We start from the raw sequence: 12,820 nt of genomic DNA on the forward strand, positions 1-12,820 counted from the left end.
GTCATCTCTCACTGAGACCAATTCCACATAGCCTAAATCTCCTGCACCCAAAGTCAGCTCTCCACACATGACCTATTACCATTTAAATCATAACATGTCACTCCTATTTTGCCAGTCACACCAAGATTAAAAACCTACCATGGTCTACAGGACTCAAGGTTATGATCTGGTTCCTGGCCACCTCCAAAGCCTCATTTCCGCCTTTTCCCCTCACTCACACATTTTCACAGCACTAGCCTCCTTGCCAAATTTTTCTTTTTCACTTCTCAAAACACTTTGCTATCCTGGCCTCTTTCATTGCTTGGAATGCACTTCTCTAAGATATTTGATTGGCTAGCTCTCTCATTTCATGAAATTATCTGATCAATGTCACCTTTCAGGAAAGAATTTTTTGGATCATTTTCATCATACCCTATCCCCCTATTCTTCATTAGCTTTTCTTTCTAGCATTTATCACTAACTGACAAAATACATTTGTGTTTATTACCTAGGACTCTTATATTAGATATATGATCCCATGAGGACAAAGATACTGTGTTTTCACCACTAAAGTCCCAATACCCAGAATGTTGCCAGAAACACATACAGGAGTTCAAAAGTATATGCTGAATTCATTAATTAATGGGTAAAAATATTGTATCAGTAAATTTATTTATAAATTAAAATTCCAACTCATGTCTTTTGTTTTGTTTTTGGTTTTTTTCCAACTCATGTCTTAATTCATAACTTTTGACTTTGTATATGATCCACTTCCTCCTCCTTCTGAAATACTTAAATGCTATCCTTTACCAATTGAATATAAGCCCAGTAAAAATATCAATAAAAGTGTACTTCCCCCTCAGCATTTATCCAAGGGGTGGATACAAAAACAAACTACAACAGTATGACTCCTTATCCCTGGAACTGAATTGTGGGCCCCAAAACCCCCAACCAAAAATACTTGTAGATGGTTGAATCCAGTGTTATATCTTGAGATATCCAGAGCTACTCTAGTTCATATCATCTCCAGCATCTAATAGTTCTTCTATTTTGGGAGCTATCCAAAATATTCTTCCATAGGTTTCTCCTCTCTCCCTCACCATTTTTTTCTTTGTTTGTTTTAACCAGAATCAATTTCTATTGGTTACAATTTAAAATCTTAACTAATACACATGACAAGCTTATATTCAATCCAATATGCTTTAGAATAAAAAACTTAACAAAAAGTCTCCCAAATCTTTCTTCTATCTCTCATCTTTCTTTCTCAGTCTGTTCTCCACACATACTTTCCAATTACACAGCATCCTTTAGTTACTCAAACCCCACCTCTCTAGAGACACCTCCCAGACATGCCCTTTCTATTGATTTTAATGTTTCAAAATCATTTATCCTTCCTCCCCTCTAGCACCATTTACTCAAAGCTGCTGAATTAAAGTAGGAGTTAAGTAATCAGTATGATTCAGCCAAACCTCACCAAGTAATCAATAATCAATAGCTTCTTTGTCTTTGAGAGAGAGAGCAAGTGCATACATTCTCCTTCTAAAATACTTCCTCTTCTTAAATGCTATTCCTTACCAATTGAATATAAACCCAGTAAAAATTTCAATAAAAGTGTACTGCCCCCTCAGCATGAGGAGAGTATGTTGGAGAGGAGAGATAGAGTGGGAGAGAGAATTCTCAAGCGGGCTCCATGCTCAGAGTGCAGAACCTGATCCAGGACTTGATCCTATGCCCCTGAGATCACGACTGAGGCAAAACCAGGAGTCAGGTGCTCAGCCAACTGAGATACCCAGGCACCCCCAAGCCATAGCTTCTTACTCTTACCATGCATATTTGAATTTCTTTAAAAAGAGGCTACTGTTACTCAAAATTTGTTTGTTAAAATTTCAGACAGAATAACAAAGGGAAAGATCTTAGAAAGCATAAGGTAGTTACTTTAAAAAACTATTAAATCACAACACTAAAGGAGCCTATCAATCTGATCACAGTTCAGTTAGAGATAAAGGGAGGGCTACAGAGGTAACAACTTATCCATCAATAAACAGATGGAGGCAAAACGTATGATTCATTTCTAACCAATATAACATGACAAAGGTGATGGAATATACATATCCTTAGTTAGGTTATATAAAACGTCATCTTAGCAGAATAGGAGAAGGAGAGACTCTCCCTTGCTGGCTTTTAATATTTAAGCTTCCATGGTGGGAAGGTCTGAAAGAGGGTGATTCAACAAGGATCTGTGGGCCTTTAGGAGCCTAAATAGGCCCTGACTTAGTCAGAAAGAAAGTAGGGACCTCAGCCCTACAACCACAAGGAGCTAAATTCTGCCAACAATACTTACAATCTTAGAAGAGAACCTCATGCTCCAGAAAGGAATGTACCTCCATGAATGACTTGGTTGAAGCCTTGTTGAGACATGAGCAGCGGACCCAGCTAAGCCTTGCCCAGAGAGATGATAAATGGATGTTGCTTTAAGCCACTATGTTTATGATAATTTGTTACACACTGATGGAAAATGAATATACTAGTGTACCAGGGAGACAAGAAGATAAAGAGCATGCCTGTAGAAGAACAAATACAGATTGTGGATTTAGAACATGCAATGCTCTTTTACTGACTAGCTTACCATGTCCACTCCAAAGCATTGAGATGAGGATGAATCAGAAATTTTATGTATAGAAATTAAAGCTTTGTGTGAATATCAAACATAAAAGCAAGTTCCCTTCTCATTCACTCTGCCCTTGTAACTCAGCCCCACTCATTGGTAGCAGTCAAGATCTGCTACCTTCATTTTGAAGAATCATACTTGGCCAATTCTGAGCCACTTAAAGTGAGAGACTGGAGTACTTCAGGATTTGATCTACCTACCCATCCATTCTCTCCATGTGAGTGAGAGAGTGGGTTCTGGAAATTGTCACTCTCCCAATATCTATTGTCTAGGGTATTTGGAGATTGGCTGTTAAATGGATTTGGAGATTGGTTGTTAAATGTCTATATAAGGACATAGCAGTGGATTCTTTGTCAATTCTACCCTGAGTTTGGATAGCCTTCCACCATGGCTCCTGCTTCAATCTATTGCTAACATGGTACTGGGTTTTTATTCATTTGTAGTATCCTTCCTGACTTCAACCTAGATTTACCACTTTGTATTTTAACACCTTGCCAGAGAACCATAGCCACTTCAGCTTCTCTTGCATCTTAGATCCAAACTTTTGTCATCTGGGAAGTGCCACCTCATTATTTTCAGAAAGACAGATTTACCCCATTGAAAATCCTGCAGCTGAGTACAATCTTAAATCAGCAGTGAGTGATTCATTGGTTTCCATGCAGTTAAAAAATTTAATCCAATGCAATTTTTGTCAACATTATGGTTTAATGGAATGAAAGTGACTATAGCTCCAGTAACTTTCAGCGTTTTAGTGATTTTCTACCAAAGTATACTTTTAACATAATTACTGAACACATTCTTATTAAATTTTCTATTTCTGTCACTTACCAGTTAATTATACCCCTCTATGGCAGGTAGTTACGATTTCTTTCTCTACAATTCCCTCACACCTACTTTTTTATAAAGGGACTAGCATTTGCCGTGTTTATTTTGTTGATGTTGTTATAAGTAAAAGTATCAGAAATCTGACTATTCCCAAATTTCCTGGAAGCCCTGATCATATTTTCTCAAATTTGCAATGACAATATTTTTTCAAGTAGGCTCTGTGCTGGGCATGAACTCAGGACTGTGAGATCAAGACCTGAGCTGAGATCAAGACAAGAATCAGCCACTTATCCAACTGAGTCACCCAGGTACCTCTGCAATGACAATTTTGAAGAAGAGTGCTTATAGCATAGAATTCTTGGTGTATTCCTACAAACACTAATGACAGGCTTTTATTTTTCTCATTCCATACTCTTGGTCTTTCAGGCACAAGTTTGGTCTTGACACTCTCTCTTCATTTTGCCTGTGTTGTCAATCCTTATTCCATTATCACATTTTCCCATGGCCATTTCAACTTTAATTTATGCATAAACCCAATATCACCTCTGGTAACCAGCCTCCACCTAGATTCAATGCCTCCTTTCTCCTACTTCTCCATTTCCTTTAGGTAGTTGTACCCAATCATAAGCAAAGTCTTCCAAGTAGTTAAAAAGTAATTGAGATAAGTTTATTTTAAAGCCTCCATGATGGGGAAGATAGTTGAAATGCTTAATGAAGAGCTGACAAGTAACCATAAGCTGATGAAATCTTAAACATAATTTTGATTTAACACAATCAGTAAATAATACCTATTTTGCCTGCAACTGAAAATTAAAATGATGTGCCATGCTGGATATATTACCAATATATCCATGATATGGCACAAAAATTAAAATGGTGAAGACTGCATTCATCTAGAAAGTATTCAGTATTTCTACCTCTCCTGAATCAAGCTCTAAAGGTAGATTACAATTAAAGCACTTGGCTGCAAGCAACTAATTTTAAAAAAAGGGAAGCTTTTCAAAATTATTGTTCAACTATAAGAAGTGATATATTAAAAATACTTACAGTTTCTTTAAAATATCCAGGAATTCTATTAATTCCTCTTCAAATCTTTTGGGTTCATATAAAGTAAGGCCACCACGTGCTTTTTTAACATGGATAGCTATATTGTGAGAATCATCACGTTGATCATCATGTTGTTGTTCTTCTACTGTGTCTTCAGTAGGTTTTCTGAACAAAGGAACATAAAAGATTATGGTGTTTCATATTGTACAAAAATGACTGACATGAAATCTTTACTGTCAAGAGTAGAAAGGCACTGTTGTGAGATAATTTGGCATTTTAATAATGTATGCCTTTTCAATGACTTAGGTATTTTTTTATCAATCATCAATTGTGCAGTTAAATATGTCATTCTGTTAAGCCTAAAAAAATATTTTCTACATACTAAACTTGATTATATGTATTATAACTGTCTTAAGTAATTGAAACATCTTTTGTAATTAGGTGTACATAATTAAAGAAAATATTCAACATCAGTGGTTAATATCCTTCTCTTTACAGCCATACACTTTTTTGTTTTCTTCACACCAATGATCAAAGTGCTTTTAAGAACTTTCGTTTCAGGGATGCCTGGGTGGCTCAGTGGTTTGAGGTTCTGCCCTTGGTTCTGGAGTGATCCTGGAGTTTCGGGATTGAGTCCCACATCGGGCTCCCTGCCTGGAGCCTGCTTCTCTCTCTGCCTATGTCTCTGCCTCTCTCTGTGTGTCTCTCATGAATAAATAAATAAAAATAAATAAAAGTTTTTGTTTCCAACTGGTAAATTATGAACATCTTGAAAGCATACATTGTTCTTTATTCTTCTGCTAATCGTATGTTATACACCCAAGTCCCCAGGAGATGTATGAAAGAATGGCCGTTCCCCGTTCATTTTTCTAGCTCCAATCATTCTTATTAAGTCACTAAAAACCTAAGAACAAAAACTAACAAATGCTGTCTATTCTTAAAAAAAAAAATTGTGGAGGAGATGATATAAGCCCAAATGATCATAGATTACTGGCCTGTAATAATATACACAAAAAATATAAAAATCATACTTAAATATAAGATAAACATGTGGAATAATAATAATACTAAATAATCACATTAACATCTAACACATACTTGAGTTTTCATGCTAGCTGTTCTGCTTAATATTATATACACACTCATTAATATTAACTATATGAAATAAGCAATAATATCCTCCATTGATAATATAAGGAAGTTTCAGGTTAAAGAGTTTATATAATTTGTCTTACCACTAATAGCTAGTAAAGCTGGAGTTTCTGCAATCTTTCTAAAGTTTGCAGATGTTAAAGCTTAGTAGTAAAGCTTACTTATTTGATGTATACAGAAAAAAGATAGCTTCGCATAACTTAAAAAGATAAAATTAAAAGCCAAAATCCATTTCCCCTTCTATCACTTTCACAGAACCTCAACCATTCCTTCCAGAATTAGAACCCCACTTAAGACTCTATCCCTAGTTACTCTCATAAATTGTCTAAGCACAGTAAAACTCAGCAATGATAAGAAATCAGGTATAAAGCGATTGGTTTTCCCCTACGCAGCCTGGATGCAGAAATGCAAGTGGAATAAATTTCTTATATTCTGGAGAAGAAAGGTCCATGGACTGGAGGGAAAGGATGAGGTTATGGCAGGCTTTGTGGCAGGAATATGGAAGGTAAGTCCCAATTAGACCTACTATTCTTTGGGCCAAAGTTCATCATATTTACCTAAGGAAGGGGACTCCTGGATTTCCTACTTTGTGTTGGAAAACTCAAGCCAGCCAACAGATTTAGAATAGTCCCCAGTGACATTTAAGCTTCTTAAAATTTAACCAGGAGATACTGGTTAAAGCATGAAAGCACGAAAAAGCACAAAAAATAATAATAATAAAATAAATAAAAATAAATTAAAAAATAAAAAAATTAAAAAAGGAATGAACAGTTGGTGATCACACACATTACTTGATTAATTGATTAAATTGTGCCCTATGTTCTTCAGGAAGTGGTAGAAATTATCCTCATCATTATCTAGTAAAACTAGCAATAATGCAATATATATAGTCTAAAATATTCAGTCATACAAAATTCAAAACTCATTTTCTGAGAAGTTAATTTTATTAAATCTCAACCCTCTGACCCTGTACATTTCTTTGTGATATTCTGTATGACAAAATGAAAAGTATAGATAAAACATCTTTACAGCATTTCAAAGAGATTTTTGTCTCAAGTAAAAGTGAGTTATTACCTGATTTGTAGGACAAATTATCCACTTTTTTCACTGCATTCCATATTTACTTGAAAGAACAGCCAAAAACCAAACTATAATAAATGACTTGGATGTTTAGATATAACTTGGATGTCTGGAATATATTTTCTCAAAAATGAGTGAAGTGCAGTTGTCATTTCCAATATACAGTGCCTGTTGCTTATGATAAAGTTCAACCTTTCAAGTAAAAATTTGATTTTTGGAAAATTTGCATCCACTTCTGTACACTTGACAGCTTCCTAACACTTAAGACTTTTCTAATGACCAGTGATGATATTAAAGATTGTGATCTTCATATATTGCATAGACGTGTCAACATATGTAAGATCTATCTTAATGTCCACTGTTAACTCAGTGGATCAATGTTGTCTAAATAGCCAGGGTATATTACACAATCATGCATTAGTAAAATAATAGTTTTTGTGCAAAATAATGAGTTTTGTAGCTATCAGTGTTTCTAAATTGATCATATTAAAAACAAAAAAAGCCTCAGGGGGGAAAAAAGCCTCAGTAAATTCAGGTGATAGGGATTAGCACCACCACCAAGCAAAATAAAATAAAATAAAATTTAGTATACATTATCTCATTCAATCCTCCAACATCACTGTAGAGTATTATCATCTCCATTTTGGATGACGAGACTTAAAGTTCACAGTTTTAGGTAATCTTTTGAGGCAACACAATTGCCAAATTGCAGAACTGAAATTCAAATCCGGATCTGATTAGTTCAGAGGTCATCACAACAACACATTGTCATCCATGCATTCTTGTATTATAGTTCTTAAGAACTTTTAAAAATCAGTTCCCCAAGCCTTTCTGTAACTCTCTCCCCCACTTTTTTGTAAATCCATATAAATTTTACTAGGTAGTAGTTAGAGCCAGTATAATATATGGGATCTTTCATAAGGTGTTTGCTATAGGATTCTTCATTCCTTTTTTTTTTTTTTTTTTAGAAAGTGAAGTCAGCCTGACTCATAAAAATATAAATAAATAGCCACTTTAAGTGTACTATGTTAACTCCATTTATTAGCTTAATTACCACTAATGCCAAACCAGGGAAATAATTATGGGTAAATTCCATCCCCAGGATGTAAGTTTGTAAATTGCAAGCTTTGTCTTATGCTAACAAGAGTGCTGACTTTGTCCTACATATTGCCAACATATCAAAAGTTACAATTGAGGATTCAAAGGCAAGTTCCATTATATACTCTTGACAGCAAACATTGGAATCCTGTCATCTCATATAATATAAGAAAGAATATTTAAGATTAGATGAGGTAAGCAATATTTCCCTAGTTTCTATTAAACAAATGTCTATGCCAAATCCAAAGTCTCCCCTTTTCATTTCCAAAAAGCAATAGAAAACCTAGTTAAATGTGAACAGCTGGACTTAGCATGTATCCTATGGAATAAAACAGCAATACATTTTCCATAATATATGACAAGCCATATGAAAATGGAAGAAAGTCAAATTATTTCTAAAAGTATTTACCTACTAAGGATTAATTGAAATTAAAGAAGCTCAAAGGCTTGAAAAAGTTGGGACATCCAAGACAATTTTAATATAACAATATAGTAACATATATTTATAAAATAATAATCAAATACCATGCTCCATCTTTACTTACAACCTAAATTCCCTCTATTCACAATCCAATTCAACATATACTAACCGCCAAACCCAAACAAAGAAGCATTTATTGCGTTCACTCTCTCAGTTCCCAGGTGTGAATCATTTTAATTTTTCCATTTTAATCACCCTACTTTTTCCAAACTTTCAACTATAGCCTTTCAAACCATAGAACTGACTCCCTTTGAATCAAGTTGCTTTTCCCCCTTAGTTGCAGATGGCCTTTGATGAATGGGACTTATAAGAAAATACATCAGCATTTACAAGACTCCTCCACCTGAATTCATAATTGCACCATGTCCACTACCTATCTCTTAACTGATGGTATCACATTTTTCCATTATCAGGATATTGGTCAGGAATTCCATGCAATATAAATTATGAGAGCTGGGATCTACTGGCCTCTTAAAATCTAAAGTCTCACACAAATCCATGGAAATATAAAGCTCTCCTTTACAATTTCAACATCTCCCCAGAATGCATTCTGATGTCACCTCGGCCCCTGTGTTTCTTCTGTAAGTACTCTTTATTCCATTTCTTGTTTACCCAGAAATAAAACCAACTCTGCCTATTTTTCCTTAACAAAACTAAACTAAATTAAACCAAATATTTAGACCATTTGTAAGTTCAGCAGAGTTCATCAAACACTGGGTTATTCTAAAGAGATGCTGTATCACAGATAGCACAGCATACTTGAAATCCATTAATAAAGCTTTCTTTTCTTAAATGTCTTCAACTCCATGCATAGGACCAATGGTTTCTCCTTAGTGTACACTTCTCCAATAGTTACCTGGCTCCTCTTGCTTCTCATCCACCCTTGTTTTCTCTGCCTTTCCTCACTCCTGGATAGCTCCACAACTCCAAGTTAGAATGCCTCTACCTCAGGCAGAGCCTTTCAACCCTCCTCAGCACCTATTCCTAGATAATTCTAACCAAAACAATCAGGAAGGAAGTGTGACAAAAGGGCTTTCCCTTTAGCATAACCTGCCATTCCTCCCTGGCAGCTGTAAACATGGAATGAGAGGTCTTTTTAGACTCAGACTTGAAATTTTCTTGAAACAGTCCACTTTAATGCAGGGATATCCCACATACTTAGGCAATTTTTACAAATTGCCACCACTTTGCTACAATAATGTTCCAAGTCATCCAGGGTTTCATTTTGTCCTAGGAAAGGCTTTAACTTGGGCCACAAAAGACATCAGACCATGGGTGAGGCAACTAGTTAGATTTCAATATATTTCCTCTCCCCTTCCCTTCATAGAATTCTCCAAAAGGTCCAAGTATTGCTCTCATGAGCTAGCATGACAGTCCTTCATTTCTCCCTCTTCTCTCTCCTTTTCTTCCTCTTTTCTTTTTTTCCTTTCTCTCTTTCTTCTTTTCTTTTCTATTCTTTTTTCTCCTCCTGCACCTTCAGCCACCACCACTCCCATCTTGACATATATGGAATAAATTATCTAAAGATTTTTAAATTTTTTTTCAACAACTTTCTGGTAGCACTACTAAACTGGGCAATTAGTATACCAATCAGAATAGCTTCACAAGCACTTGTACAGTGTGAAGACCATCACATGCAGTTGGGTGTTTTTGTTTTGTTTCATTTTTGTCTCAGAGACTATTTACCATCTTCTCTTAGCCAACTCTTACTTATCCTTATCCTTGAACTTCAACATCCCTCTCTCAGGGATGCTTGCCCTGATCTTCCAGTACATTGTCTGCCATTAACATATGCACTTACAGTGGAAACTGCCCAGCCCCCATTACCTTTGACACTTATTATATCTCTTTTATTACCTCTTAGTGCCTGTTAGTGCTACCAAGTCATTCCTTCTGAGTACAGAGACCTTGTGTGACTTGCACTTAACACATGGTCAAGGGAGGGGCAAGATGGCGGAGGAGTAGGGTCTCCAAGTCACCTGTCCTCAACAAATTACCTAGAAAACCATCCAATCATCCTGAAAATCTACGAATTCGGCCTGAGATTTAAAGAGAGACCAGCTGGAACGCTACAGTGAGAAGAGTTCGCGCTTCTATCAGGCAGGAAGACGGGGAAAAAGAAATAAAGACACAAAAGGCCTCCAAGGGGGAGGGGCCCGCGAGGAGCCGGGCTGAGGCCGGGGCGAGTGTCCCCAGGACAGGAGAGCCCCGTCCCGGAGGAGCAGGAGCTGCACCGACCTTCCCCGCGGAAAGGCCTCCCGGGGGAATTGGAGCAGGATCCCCAGAAAGGCGGGGACGCCCTCGGGCTCCCTGGGACAGTAACAGAGGAACTGCGCCCCGGAGAGTGCGCCGAGCTCCCTAAGGGCTGCAGCGCTCGGCGGGACCCGGAGCAGCTCGGAGGGGCTCGGGCGGCGGCTCCGCGGAGGGGGCTGCGCGGCTCCGGGAGCAGCTCGGAGGGGCTCGGGCGGCGGCTCCGCGGAGGGGGCTGCGGGGCGGGAGCGCGAATCCAACAGCGCAGGCCCCGGGGCACAGGGCGCCAGGACACAGCCCAGGATCCGGCCTCCCCCCGGGACAGGCAGAGGCCGGGAGGGCCCAGGACAGCGAGGACGCTCCTGCCTGGAGCTGAGCAGATCAGCGGCCCCGCCCCGGAGCCTCCAGGCCCTGCAGACGGAGAGCCCCGGAGCTACTGCGGGAGCTGACTCCAGGGTCCCAGAGCTGCCCCCGCCACTGTGGCTTCCTCCCGGGGCCTCACGGGGTGAACAACCCCACTGAGCCCTGCACCAGGCAGGGGCAGAGCAGCTCCCCCAAGTGCTAACACCTGAGAATCAGCACAGCAGGCCCCTCCCCCAGAAGACCAGCGACACGAACCAGTTCCAGGGGAAGTCAAGGGACTTAAAGTATACAGAATCAGAAGATACTCCCCCGTGGGGTTTTTTTGTTTGTTTTTTTTTGTTTGTTTGTTTTTGTTTGTTTGTTTGTTTTTGTTTTGTTTTGTGCTTTTTTTTTTCTTTCTTCTTGATTTCTGATTGCCTCCCCCACCCCACCCCCCTTTTTTTTCTTTTTTCTCCTTTTTTCTTTCTCTTTTTCTTCTCTTCCCCCCCCCTTTTTTTTCTTATTTCTCTTTTTTCTTTTTCTCTTTTCTTTCCTTCTCTCTCTTTTTCTCCTTTTCCCAATACAACTTGTTTTTGGCCACTCTGCACTGAGCAAAATGACTAAAAGGAAAACCTCACCTCAAAAAAAGAATCAGGAACAGCCCTCTCTCCCACAGAGTTACAAAATCTGCATTACAATTCAATGTCAGAAAGCCAATTCAGAAGCACTATTATACAGCTACTGGTGGCTCTAGAAAAAACCATAAAGGACTCAAGAGACTTCATGACTGCAGAATTTAGATCCAATCAGGCAGAAATTAAAAATCAATTAAATGAGATGCAATCCAAGCTAGAAGTCCTAACGACGAGGCTTAACGAGGTGGAAGAACGAGTGAGTGACATAGAAGACAAGTTGATGGCAAAGAGGGAAACTGAGGAAAAAAGAGACAGGCAATTAAAAGACCATGAGGATAGATTAAGGGAAATAAATGACAGCTTGAGGAAGAAAAACCTACGTTTAATTGGGGTTCCCGAGGGCGCCGAAAGGGAGAGAGGGCCAGAATATGTATTTGAACAAATCCTAGCTGAAAACTTTCCTAATCTGGGAAGGGAAACAGGCATTCAGATCCAGGAAATAGAGAGATTCCCCCCTAAAATCAACAAAAACCGTTCAACACCTCAACATTTAATAGTGAAGCTTGCAAATTCCAAAGATAAGGAGAAGATCCTTAAAGCAGCAAGAGAAAAAAAGTCCTGACTTTTATGGGGAGGAATATTAGGGTAACAGCAGACCTCTCCACAGAGACCTGGCAGGCCAGAAAGGGCTGGCAGGATATATTCAGGGTCCTAAATGAAAAAAACATGCAACCAAGAATACTTTATCCAGCAAGGCTCTCATTCAAAATGGAAGGAGAGATAAAGAGCTTCCAAGACAGGCAGGAACTGAAAGAATATGTAACCTCCAAACCAGCTCTGCAAGAAAGTTTAAGGGGGACTCTTAAAATTCCCCTTTAAGAAGAAGTTCAGTGGAACAATCCACAAAAACAAGGACTGAATAGATATGATGACACTAAACTCATATCTCTCAATAGTAACTCTGAACGTGAAAGGGCTTAATGACCCCATCAAAAGGCGCAGGGTTTCAGACTGGATAAAAAAGCAGGACCCATCTATTTGCTGTCTACAAGAGACTCATTTTAGACAGAAGGACACCTACAACCTGAAAATAAAAGGTTGGAGAACCATTTACCATTCAAATGGTCCTCAAAAGAAAGCAGGGGTTGCCATCCTTATATCAGATAAATTAAAATTTACCCCGAAGACTATAGTGAGAGATGAAGAGGGACACTATCTCATACTCAAAGGATCTATCCAACAAGAGGACTTAACAATTCTCAA

General features: G+C 38.3%; 1 protein-coding gene across 1 annotated transcript in view; it reads right to left on the reverse strand.

Annotated features, from left to right (window-relative positions):
• The window catches only part of CNBD1 (cyclic nucleotide binding domain containing 1), a 352,114-nt gene that overhangs the window by 283,568 nt on the left and 55,726 nt on the right, over positions 1 to 12,820 (reverse strand). Inside the window, exons 4-5 of the mRNA XM_026014282.1 lie at positions 9,212 to 9,231; positions 4,520 to 4,661 (exon numbers count right to left, since the gene is read on the reverse strand). Coding sequence (XP_025870067.1) covers positions 4,520 to 4,661; positions 9,212 to 9,231 — 162 coding nt within the window. The remainder of the gene's footprint in view (positions 1 to 4,519; positions 4,662 to 9,211; positions 9,232 to 12,820) is intronic.

The sequence above is a fragment of the Vulpes vulpes genome, chromosome 13 (assembly GCF_048418805.1).
Source record: "Vulpes vulpes isolate BD-2025 chromosome 13, VulVul3, whole genome shotgun sequence".
Lineage (NCBI taxonomy): Eukaryota > Metazoa > Chordata > Mammalia > Carnivora > Canidae > Vulpes > Vulpes vulpes.